Genomic DNA, 12,559 nt, shown 5'->3' with positions numbered 1-12,559 from the left:
GATCCGTCCCTGGATAGCATCAAGAGAATCAAACAGGAATTTTCTCCTCTCACTTATTCTAGAGTATGTTTATCTTTTCTTTGTTTATTCAGTTACCATGAGTAACTAAACACTCTAAGATTAGGGTTCAAAAATGAACCTCTATTTATTTGTTGGATTCAATTAATGCAAACGTATTTATTGAGTTATGATCTAAGTCTTATTTAATTTTCATATGTTTCGATCTTTATAATGCTTTGCGACTCTAGGCCTCACAAACCTAGGTATCTATATTGTTCTCTAGGTTAAGGTTAAGAATGACGACCTTGCTCTACCCGAACAAGAACAATTCGAAAGTTGCTTACTCATCTTTAGTTAATTAGGGATTTTAAAGTATGGTAGTTAGATTATGATTTATCTTTTGAAAATTGTTAGTATAGCCCTCGTCTAGGCACAAATACTAAGAGCATTCTATAGAAACATCACTGTCTCATAACAATTAACCTTCTTTTATAAAGTTATTAGAGTCATGGGATTCGAAGAAAACATTTTATTTTCCTGCAATCAATTCAACTCGCTTTGCACAGTCGAACAAAACTTGCCAACATCTCTTCATTCATAGATTTTAACTATAAGTTTAGTAAATTGACGAGTAGAAAACAACAATCAAAGAGTAGGGCTATCACAATAGCAAATTTAAAAAAAACATAAATAGAGAATGACAAAAAAGAGAGGAGGAGAAACAAATAAACAGAGACAAAAAAAAATAAATAAAGACGTGATTAAAAATAAAAAATGTCATTTATTTTTATTAATCATCCGATTTTCAAGATAAAAGGGTTCTAATAACGGACATGAGGTAAGTAAAACCTATTTTGTTATCAAACTCATGTTCTCATGTACAAATTTATCTTAGCGAAACTTATTAACAACTTGAGTTATATAACTCCAAAACAATGTCATGCTTTGACAAATTCAAGGTCGTGAAAGTTATTAAAAAAAATGTTCATGAAACATGGTGAGGACTTATGACTCATCAATAATTTCCTTACAAAAAATAATCCGTACAAAAAATAATAATTTCCGTACAAAAAGACTTAATATCAAATAATTTCATCCGTTCAATTTTCACTTTTAAAAATTTTGTGTAATATCAGTTAACCGACTTTAAATTTATTCATTGTAAGTTACAATACAAGTTACAACCAGCAATATATTTTTTTCCATAAAAACAAAAAAAAAAACAGCTATAGATTTTTAAAAGTAGAAATGTGGATTTTTTATTTTTGCTAATAAGAAACGTGGATTTTTTTTCCTTAAAAAAAAACTTAAAATAAGCAGCAAAAAAAAATGACATGTATAATTTTTAAATAAGTTTTGGAGGATACCAAACTTACATGAATTTATAATTTATTATTTCAGTACTCTATCGTCATCCCTACATGCTCTTACTCTCTTGTTTTATACGGAAGTCGTGCATATCCTTAATCTCTAAATATATTAGGCGAAATCCAATTTAATCGGCACATTTTTTTTTTTGAAGGAGGCACGTATTTGTTTTTGTTCACTTATAACTTATGACAGATTTTATGGATCAATACATGTGGTAAGAAATTTGAACCTCTAAAACAAGTGATTAAGGGTTTGATATCTAACTCTTGCGTAGCAAAAAAAATTCAATTGAGAAGGAGAACTCAACTTGTGCTCTCCGTAGGTTCCTCGACGAAGATGTGGTAAATTCCGTACCAATAATACAGTTAAAAAAATCTTATGACACATTTTGTGATCTGACAATCTCACATTAATAATTTAAAGGAAATAACGGACAAATTTTGAATAAATGACAAAGGTATAAAACAAGACGTACATTGCAACTAGTATTATTTTTATTTTTTTCTTCAAAAAAAAAAAGTATTATTTTTGTTTTTATTTGCAAACAATTGGACAATTAGTTAATGTATAACCTTAGTTTGAAGAAACTAATAACCTTCTAAAATATAATTCCCTGTCTAAACTATATAAATTAACGTTCAACAGAGTTAGAAACAGCACAATTATTTTCAAACATCATGACAATGGTAGGAGAAAATGGAAAAGAAGATTACACTGAAGATGGCACAGTGGACCTTAAAGGTAGACCAATTTTAAGATCAAACACAGGAAGATGGAGAGCTTGTTCCTTCATAGTAGGTATATGAATCAACCTCTTGTATCCCTTATTGCCATACTGAAACTTATTATGTACGTCAAATAGTGTTTGTTGAAGTTACCCCTCGATTTCTTTTCTTCTTAATCCTCTGTTTCTAAGTAGAAAAATGTTGAATGATCGATCCGTAAAGTCTAGCTAAATTATCAATACTGAAATTGTTAGGTTCGAACTTGAGACTTCGTAGTTGAATATTATAAGCTTCATTAGTGTTTACTACAACATCTACAAACCAAAAAAAAAAGTTAATAATTTAGAACTCATTAACCATTTGAATTCAATCAAATAATTAATAGATTGACTTAATTATTTTGTCAAAAAAAAATATTTGACTTGAGTATTTGATTTGGAATTTTTCTAATTACACCCCAAGTATTCCTTGTTACACCCTAAAATGACAAAATTACCCTTAAATAAAATTTAATGTAATCTTAAACTCAGTTTAAGTAGGCCATATAAACTTAGTTTAAGTAGGTAATGTAAACTGAGTTTAAATGTACGTTTAAGTAAGTCATGCAAACTTAGTTTAAGTTGGTCATGTAAACTGAGTTTAAGTGTACATACTAAAAGTTAATTTTTGCTTTAACCTCTTCAACCTTGTTTAATGATTCTACGTAATCTTATTTTAAGTATGTACATGTAAACTCAGTTTAAGTAGGTTATGTAAATTGAGTTTACATGTACCTACTTAAACGGAATTTAAGTTAACCTCAACAATGTTAATTAACGTTGTTTATGTTGCATCATTAAATAACTGTGTTGTAAAGTGTATGACATATCAACGTTGAACAACAAGGAAAAAAAATAAAAACTCTAGCATCATTGAGAAAGAAAAAGAAAATTCAATTACTTATATGCAATAGAGTATGGATGAAAGATGTTTTGATTCACTCTTTAATCTTCTATAGAGATTGAATGAACATCCATGATTGTTTGTGGGTGAAAGATGGTGAAATTTTAGAGTGACAATGAATATCAAGGTTTTAAGAAAATTTATAAAAAAGGACAATTTTGGTATTATTTTAAAATTTTAAGTAAATTTAAGTGTAACCAGAAATATATGGGGTGTGAATAGAAAAACTCTTTGATTTGGAGTGAAGCAATTTATGTTTTTTTTTTGGTTACAAAGCAATTTATGTTATACATTTTTAACTCGACGCAAAAGTTTGTTTTATTTTTATTTCTTTTTTTTGTTGGAAATTTTATTTTTATTTCTAATCAAATAGTAAGGTAGGTAAGCAAAATTGTTTTTCCTAATAGAAATCTGACGTTATTTTATAGGTAGAAATCAACACCTTTTCCCATAAAATAACGTTTGATTTGGGTAAAATCAATTCCAAAACCTCATATACTTGCATTTCTTATAAATATTTATTTGGATTATGATTATGTCCGTTCAAAAACAATAGCATATTTTATTTCTTTTTTGACAATAATTGTTGCTTGTAAGTTGTTACTATTGTCTAATAGCACAAGTCAATGTCACGGCCGTCGCCAAAAGTCAGTGGTTACCCCTACTTGGGGGAGATAAACCTAGTATTTTGAAAATTTTGTGAAATACTATGTCTCTTCTCTCTCTCTCTCTCTCTCTATGCTTTATTTTTTATAAGCAATTCATTTCAAAGGTTTGGGTCCACCCCTTTTGTCATGCCCAACCCTAAGCAGGGTGAATGGTCCTTTCACATATTCTCTCATGATTGCCAATGATTAGTTAAGTACAAAAATTGCAAATGTGCGGCTCATTGGAATGAAGAGGGTCTTTTACCGTTGGTGCTTTATCCAACCGGCAGAGTATGATAGCCATGGCCAGGTATGAACTTGCATACGGTCTTACTCACTTAACTCGTCCCCAGTCCATGTCTCACTCAGAAAACATATGACATGGTCAATCCTTGGTCTAGGATCCCTAGTCGGCTTCTAGAGTTGGGTGTATTTGGACGAGTAGCCCTCAACCTTGCTCCACAGTCGGTCCTCCTTAAATCTGAATACCTAGTACCGAACACAATCCTTGAGTGTCAAGCCTAAAAGGCGAAGGCATAAAGCAATCAAACGGGGTGAATGATAAATTTTTAATATTTACAGTTGTGCATTTTAATATCTACAACAAATGCAGTATAGTACATTAGTAACTTATTTTTTACAATACACTCAACAACTTCATTTGTTTTCACATGTAGCACAAAGAACAATTGTCACTTCTAAATATGAAAAGTCCATGTGTTTATTATAGGCTCTGAAGTGATTGAAAGGTTGACATACTTCGGGATAGCATCAAATCTAGTGTTGTATCTAACAAAGAAGCTCCATCAGGGTACTGTTAAATCTGCAAACAATGTCACTAACTGGGCAGGTACAGTTAAGATCCTGCCAGTTATTGGGGCTTACATAGCCGACGCCTATCTTGGCCGATATTGGACCTTTGTGATATCATCTGGCATTTACTTTTTGGTAAGATATTCAATATTCAATTCTAAGGTTTTGAATTTTCGCTGTATATACAATAGAGCCTTGCTATATCAGGCGAACGTTTATTCACGAATATCATGTGAATGCTTACATGTTGCTTTAATAAAAGAAGAGTCAAACATTCAACTCTAACTTAACGGAAAACAGGGAGGATAATGGTGCAGTTTGAGTAAATAATACACGGTAGTGAAAATTCAAGAAGCTGCAACTAGCGAATCTTAATTAAATACTGCTAATATAGTCTAATTAATCCATTTTAAAACCATCTTCGATGGAATTTAAATTATGTCATTGAAAGTGACAAGAATAAATTCTTACTACTTGACATCTCACGGACATGATATCTCATTTATTGGAGTCAATGTGACATAAAAAATTTCAATGCATCATTCAAATTGCAGTTGCAAATCTTTTTAGTCATATCTCTACTTTAGCAAGTATAAACGTGATAAGTCTTTTTTCTGCAGGGAATGTGTTTATTGACTCTTGCAGTGTCCCTACCAATGCTGAGACCACCAGCATGTGCTGTAGGGATAGAAAAACAGGATTGCCAAAAAGCTTCATCACTGCAAATTGGTATTTTCTTCTTTGCTTTGTACATAATTGCAGCAGGCACAGGAGGAATTAAGCCCAGCATCACCACACTTGGAGCAGACCAATTTGATGAGTTTGAGCCGAAAGAGAGGTCTCAAAAACTTTCCTTTTATAATTGGTGGGTGTTCTACATTGTAATTGGAGCCATTTTAGCCGAAACAGTATTAGTCTACATACAAGACAATGTTGGTTTTGCCCTTGGTTATGGGATTCCAACCATATTGCTTCTTTTTTCAACATTGGTGTTTTTGTTAGGAACACCACTTTATAGACATAAATTACCATCTGGAAGTCCTTTAACTAGAATGGTTCAAGTCTTTGTTGCTGCTATGAGAAAGTGGAAGTTAAATGTCCCAAATGATTCAAAAGAGCTACATGATTTGAGCATTGAAGAGTATACAAGTAAAGGAAGGTATAGAATTAATCACAGTTCTTCATTGAGGTTAGTTTTTGGTAGTCTTTATTAGTTTTTACCACTTAAAGTGCCATTGCATCAATTAGTTTGTTTTGTCATGTCACATAAATTTATTATCTATCAAACATAGAGTCTGACGCACGTATACACAAATATCAAACATGACCCTGATACGTAGACACTAGTAATAATTTTTTGAAAAATTAAAGCATGACAAATGTAATCATGTAATGTGAATGTCATGTTAGTGTTAGTGTTGGATACTAACATGTGTGGGACACCATACTTGAGTTCAATCTAAGGTGAAATCATAAGTATATAATTATAACATGTACAAATGTTTGTAGTTTCCTTGACAAAGCTGCAGTGAAGACCGACCAAACTTCACCATGGATGCTTTGCACTGTGACACAAATTGAGGAAACTAAACAAATGACCAAAATGATCCCTATATTGGTTGCAACATGTATTCCAAGCATAATATTCGCTCAAACAAACACACTCTTCGTCAAACAAGGCACTACTCTAGACCGGAGACTGGGAGCTCATTTTAAAGTCCCTCCAGCAAGTCTCATAGCATTTGTACATATCTTCATGGTTATAAGCATTTTAATCTATGATCGTGTTTTTGTTCCTATTATCCGACGCTACACAAAGAATCCAAGAGGAATTACAATGCTACAAAGAATAGGAATTGGCCTTGTGTTTCACGTCATCGTAATGGTTGTTTCGTGTCTTATAGAGAGGAAGAGACTCAATGTTGCAAGAGAACACAATCTTTTAGGCAAACTTGATACAACCCCTCTTTCAATTTTCATTCTCGTCCCTCAATTCGCTTTGATGGGGATTGCTGATACGTTTGTGGAAATTGCTAAGATAGAGTTCTTCTATGATCAAGCACCTGAATCTATGAAAAGCCTTGGATCATCATATGCTACAACAACCTTGAGCATGGGAAATTTTTTGAGTACTTTTCTTCTATCAAATGTTGCTCATCTCACAAGTAAACATGGTCATAAAGGTTGGATTTTGGATAATCTAAATATCTCACATTTAGATTATTATTATGCTTTTTTGGCCTTGTTAAGTGTTGTCAACTTCTTTTTCTTTCTTGTTATTGCCAAATTCTTTGTATATAATGATGATGTAACTCAAACCAAAATAGACTTAGAGATGAACCCTGCTTCATCTAAAGTCTATAAGACTGAAATAAGTCAAAGCATCTCACAACTGGATGTCAAATCCTAGAGAAAACACAAAAAATGTTTCTCTGTTCTTTAATTGAGAAAGATTCAATTAAGTCCATAGTTGTGACTACTTTTCAATATCTTATGTTATATTTTGTTGAGTGTATGGTCTATAGTTACTGATAAGTGTGCAATCAGACTCAAACGTTTGCTGAGGTTACGTACGGTTCAAGGTAACATTGTAAACCGGATCTTAAATGTTTAAATGTAAATTTGTACTCTGTGTAATGCAAAGAACATGTATTGGTCAAATTTTGTTACTAAAGATCGTGTGTTATTTGTTTGTTTTTCTTATCTATATTATTTTGAACCGGCTCGATGTTCTAACACATAAAATATACAAATATATGAAGATAAATAATGTAGCCTTTTCTCAGTTTCTTCTAAGTACAACTGAAAACACTTCAACCAGTAGTTATATTCTTTATTAGTTTTTTGCAAGAAACATTAGTTATATTCAAAACCCAATATTTTGACCTCAAATATTTTTACCATAATAATACCTAAATTTTCAATATTAGATGATATTGATGTCATAAGTGAAAAAAAGAAATTCTATATGTATATAACTTACAATCATGTTCATTTTTCGTCGAATAAAATTTAACGGTTTTCTTGAAGAAAAAAAATGGTTTTCAAAGGCTAATATGGTATGGTAGCTGAAGTTGGATATGTCATTATATCTTATATAAACTAGATTGAGACCATACGCACACTACAACATATATGAGATTTAGTAACACTTCAAAATTGTAACTAAATCAAAAACAAATGTTACTATTTAGATCTTGTAACATTTGACAAATGTTAGGTAAAGCCCGTGTTACTAAATGATTTCAGTAACACTTGAGAGTATTACTTGTAACACTTAAAAACTGTTACTCATTAAGTAGCTAATTTCTAGCTAACAGTTTTAGGTGCAATTGCAGCAAATTCTGTTGCATAAATGTTACTGAATAGTGAAACTAGGTATTTCAATCAGTAAAACATCTAGATATTTGATTTCTAAGATTTCAACAAGCTAAAATTGATTGGCAATGAAAGATATAACATTAATTCTTTGTTGTCAATCACGGATTAGGAAAAAATTGGTTTGTTCAAACTTTCTACGCAACACTAGAGCGCTATGAAAAGTAGCCGCTATTTGACAACACATTGTATTAAATAGTGTATTGCAGAACAAAAGTGATTTGTTCAAACACTAACCTGTTTCTTTATTCGGATAATGGAAGCTAACAGAACAGAAGCTAACTAGTGTTCGAAAGTACCAGGACGGCAGAGGAAGGCTACTTTGCATGCCCATGTATTTGAAATCACCACTTGTCATTGAGCCACTGTCTGAAGTCTCAGGATCCATGTAGAACCTTGCCCTGAATGCAGCCAAATGTGCATAATAGGCTGGGGGCACTGCAATTATAACACAACACAAATAGTTAACAGAACGCAACATAAATAACTATGAATCTAATTAGTTTCTTATATATAAAGAAAATGGAAAACTTACCAATAGAAACAGAACGGGTGCATCTGGCATGTCTGCAGTAAATAATTAAAGATGACACCACATTAAAATGATTTCAGAATGAAAATTTGTGAAGTTAGAAGGCATGATATACAGACGAAACAGTATACAACTGTTGATGTTTTAAAAATTTAGAAATGTAAAGTTTAAATCACAATCATTTTACAGTATTCAATACAAAGTCTACTTCAATCCTTTGTGCCTCTACGAAGGGTATAGTAACCAGGTTAGACAGAACTTTTTATAGTCCTACACTATAGTTAAAAGTACACGATTTTGCTGTAGTTTATTGTAACATACGCAAGCAATGCTTTAGGCTGTAATTACTACTTAAGTTTAGCATAATGTCTCTTATCTGTTATGATAGTTTGTCTCTGCTAATAATACAGCAAGCACAATAAGAACAATTTATTAATTTGAAACTGTGGAAACAACCACACAAAACAGTTACCTTCCGGATCACATCAAGCTCAAACAACAACACCAGGTAAAATTGTCCCTCGCTCACTCCATCTCTGCAGCGAGTAATATTAGAGTTTAAGAATCATCTTAATAACAAATACTAATGACCATGAACAAACAACAAAAATAACTACCTGTAAAAGATGATGCGCAGGTGTAGCAAATTTATTTATTTATGCATGGTTAGGTTTGATAGATTTGTTTTTAATAATTAATTTTGATAGATTTTGGTATTGTTGATTATAAAGTTCTATAATTGAGTATATAATATGAGGTGAAGTACATATAAGTAGTAAAACTTATGTGAAAAGAAATACACATTTTCACACTATTTAATATATTATTGAGATGTATTAAGATTAATATCATATAAACTTTTAAAACATACATATAAAATAAGAAATATTTGAGTATATACTTGTTCTTTTTCAAATCTTACGAAATTCGAATCAAATGATTAATATAATAAAATAATTTTTTTAAAGGAAAATAAATATGTATTATATAGCAGTTCGATTGACAAAAAAATATATAATATTTTTCTTTTTGAAGGAAAAAAAATTATATGCAAAGTTAGTTTTTAGTTAAAAAAATGTAAAAGTTAGTTTAACGGTCACCAAATAGTACACACATACAATATAGATAAGAAAAATATTTTACACATGCATTCAATTAAATTACATTACGATACACTTTATTTTGTTAGTTCTTAAAATAGTTTCATAAATATCTATAATGTCATATATAATTGAATTTATGTGAAAAAAATTACATACAAATTAAACACATTGTGTAAAGGCTGAAAAGCCATTTTGATGTATTCATATTTGTAATCTCATGACTTTTGTGCCATGTCAATTTCAAAGATCTACTAGCTTGGTCGAGAAGGTAAACACCAGCTAATATGCTAATAAAAAATTGATGAAAATTGAAAGAAAAAAATGACATGAAGAAGTATAAAACAAAAACGGGGCACATTGTTTTCCTAGTTTTATTCTTATTATGTTAATTAGCTCATGAAAAAAACATGATGTATAACTACTTTAGTTTGGGAAAGCTAAATATTTAAAATCAAGTTTCCTTAGATATATCAAAAGCTCATTGGAAAAACAACCTTGTATTGTTCTGCTTAATGCCTGCGCGGAGTTAATGCAGGCGCAACCTGCACGATGTATGGGAAGGATTAGATGGTGTGTTTGACAAAAAGTGTTAATTATGTGGTTCATATGAAAACAATGTTGAGTATTATACATTACAACTTATGATTTACATTGTGGATTGTAGAAAGTGTAAACTTCGTCAGAGGTTTGTAGAATAGTAAACCCTGATTTGATTTCTATGCTGGTTTTTTTAGGGATGAACTGTGATGTTGTTTTTAATTAACGTAAAAAAACACATAATGTTCAGTCCTTTTCTAAATCACCTATGGGTATAATAAAAACTAAATTTTTTTGGGTAATAAAAAATCAGAGAAATCGGTATACAATGTTGATTGTACGAAGCAAAGAGGGCTAAATTTTTGTGTAGTCTATTTTAGGGTTTTCCATGGATTTAATTAATTTTTACTGTTCTTGGGTTAAAATTCCAGCTTTCAAAGGTAGAGTTTTAAGATTGAGACTTACAATGGTTCGATGATGTGGAGGACTGGTGAAGACGACGACAAATCTTTGTTTTGCAGTGTGTGATGCTCTTGCTGCCTGCGACATTCTTGCTGGAGAGTTGATGAGAAGTTGTTTTGATCTTGAGGTTGCCATGTTTTATGTTAAGTGATGGAGTGCAGCGTTTGTTTGGGTAGCAGGATGGTTGGGGATTAAACGTGAGTCATAAGGTAATTAGATGGGTATTGAACCGTTCTTTACTTTTTGAGTTATTAGCATCGGTTTTGAAAAAAGTTACCTTACCTATGATTTGATGTAGAGTAATAATCATCATTGTGTTCAGTTCAGACCATGTGATAGTTTGAGTTGAGATTTACTCCATTGTATTCTAAATTTATTTTATCTTATCATTTTTTAGATTAAACGAGAGAAATGATATTTTGACAACCACTTTTTGATAACTTTTGAACAACTTTCTCTCTCATACTTACATGATGTTGTTATCCTCTCTCTTCCTTTTTCTCTCTCCATTGTTTTTGACCAATAAAAAGTGAGAAAAACAAGGTTGTCAAGAAAGTTGTCATCAAATGGATGTCAAAATATCATTACTCAATTTCTTATGTTGTTTTTCTCTCAGTTGTTTTTTGATGCATATATTATACTTCTTCCGTCCCTATATCTAACCACTCATTTGATTTTATTTTTGTCTCTAAATCTAAACCCCTTTTCAAATTATTAAATGCATTTAATTTTTTCCTAAACATGTCCCTAATTAATACTACTAACTTGTTTTGAAATCTAAAAAGTCAAATTTATTATTTTTTTCCCAAACATGCTCATGATTTTGATTAAAGGCTCGCCGTCAATTTTAACCGATCAACTTTTTGCTGCCTTTTTTGTTTAATTTTAAATTGTTGTTAATTTAACTTCCTTTTCCTCCGAGGCTTTCTCAATACTGCCTATATGAATCGACCATTCGGTTTCTACTAGGTGGTGTTCACAGTTGGTGGTGGAGTATGACGAACAGTGCTTATGTGTGGCTGTGAGCTACATATATTTTCCCTGAATTTTCCAGCCAAAACAAATAAAATGTAATATTTAAAGTCATGTGTTTTTTTTTATCTTCCATATGCTCTCAAGAATTTTTATTTTTACCTCTATTCAATGTTGACAAACTTTAACGTTGGAATCGGTTTTTTGAATATACATTTGATTTAACGATCGTGTTATTTGAAAGTTGTTATGTGGTGGCAGTATACAAAGGTTGATTATCCATACATATTGACAACACGTGTGGTGCTATCGATGCGAGTGCACCTGCACCCGCGGATTGACCTGTTTTGTGCTGCCTGACGTGCGTGCGTCCGCAGGTGCGGGGAGACCCGTATTGTGCTGTCTGACGCACGTGGGTTTGTATGCGCGAGTTGATGCGAGTCATGTTGTCCGACGTTCATGCGATACTGTCGTAGATCAAAATTAAATCAACCCGCGCGTCCGCATGCGGGTCGCACACTAGTTATCCAACTATCTATAATCTATATATAATAATAGTGACCGGAGCCATTGCCGCCATTGCCTTCCTCTCCTAAACACCACTCATCTCCGTGGCAGGAGCCACCTTGGCGGATTTACTACGAGCACACCATTTGTTCCTGCAATGAGTTAGCATGACGTAGAAAAGTGGAAGACTTAATATACCCAACACAACAAAAAACCATTCATAGTTGGACTTGGATTTTTTGTTATAGTTCGGATTTTCATACTTATGGCCATGGTATTCTGGGTTCGTAGTCGTAGTAGGTGGTGCGGCGGGATTGGGTGTAAGTGTAGGCAGATCGGCAGATGATGAAGCTAGGGTTTGTGTTTTAAGCATGAAAAAAAACCAAAAGAAAAAGAGAAGGACTAGCGTGTTGTGTATTGGCCCATTTTGTTTTGGGTTAATAGTGTTTTTCACCCCTGTAATATAGGTCATTTCCGGTTTTCGCCCTTGTAAAATTTTCGGTTTGATTTGCATCCTAGTAAAACTATTTTTTTTCCGGAAAGCACCCCTCCTCCATCCAACTCAGCAAA

The 12,559-nt window shown here is 32.1% G+C and overlaps 1 protein-coding gene and 2 long non-coding RNA genes across 8 annotated transcripts; 2 read left to right on the top strand and 1 right to left on the bottom strand.

Moving 5' to 3' along the window:
* Window positions 1-1,843: 1,843 nt before the first annotated feature.
* On the bottom strand, window positions 1,844-9,279 carry LOC146910262 (uncharacterized). 2 transcript variants are annotated; one of them, XR_015020474.1, is made up of 5 exons: window positions 9,026-9,162; window positions 8,881-8,944; window positions 8,412-8,443; window positions 8,114-8,314; window positions 1,844-2,410 (listed from the first exon to the last, which is right to left on the bottom strand). It is a non-coding gene; the product is annotated as an uncharacterized LOC146910262 (long non-coding RNA). The 2 variants fall into 2 exon arrangements; XR_015020473.1 differs by lacking the exon at window positions 1,844-2,410 and having other exon boundaries at window positions 5,118-8,314; window positions 9,026-9,279.
* On the top strand, window positions 2,027-7,172 carry LOC146910263 (protein NRT1/ PTR FAMILY 5.2-like). Of its 5 annotated transcripts, XM_085730147.1 has the most exons (5): window positions 2,027-2,169; window positions 3,897-3,995; window positions 4,416-4,633; window positions 5,119-5,687; window positions 6,008-7,172. In XM_085730147.1, the coding sequence occupies exons 4-5, from the start codon at window positions 5,122-5,124 to the stop codon at window positions 6,906-6,908; spliced, it is 1,467 nt and encodes a 488-aa protein (XP_085586273.1). In that variant the 5' UTR covers window positions 2,027-2,169; window positions 3,897-3,995; window positions 4,416-4,633; window positions 5,119-5,121; the 3' UTR covers window positions 6,909-7,172. The 5 variants fall into 5 exon arrangements, with proteins under 5 accessions (XP_085586273.1, XP_085586270.1, XP_085586269.1 ...); XM_085730144.1 differs by lacking the exon at window positions 3,897-3,995 and having other exon boundaries at window positions 5,119-5,657; XM_085730143.1 differs by lacking the exon at window positions 3,897-3,995.
* A 599-nt stretch (window positions 9,280-9,878) lies between the features above and the next one.
* Window positions 9,879-10,870, top strand: LOC146910261 (uncharacterized). Its single transcript, XR_015020475.1, has 2 exons — window positions 9,879-10,196; window positions 10,480-10,870. It is a non-coding gene; the product is annotated as an uncharacterized LOC146910261 (long non-coding RNA).
* Window positions 10,871-12,559: the final 1,689 nt, after the last annotated feature.

The sequence above is a fragment of the Medicago sativa genome, chromosome 7 (genome assembly GCF_051527215.1).
Source record: "Medicago sativa cultivar Bolivia chromosome 7, Bolivia_mono, whole genome shotgun sequence".
NCBI classification, from domain to species: domain Eukaryota; kingdom Viridiplantae; phylum Streptophyta; class Magnoliopsida; order Fabales; family Fabaceae; genus Medicago; species Medicago sativa.
Note: the sequence above shows the minus strand (reverse complement) of the source record. Positions and strands in the feature narration are given on the sequence as shown.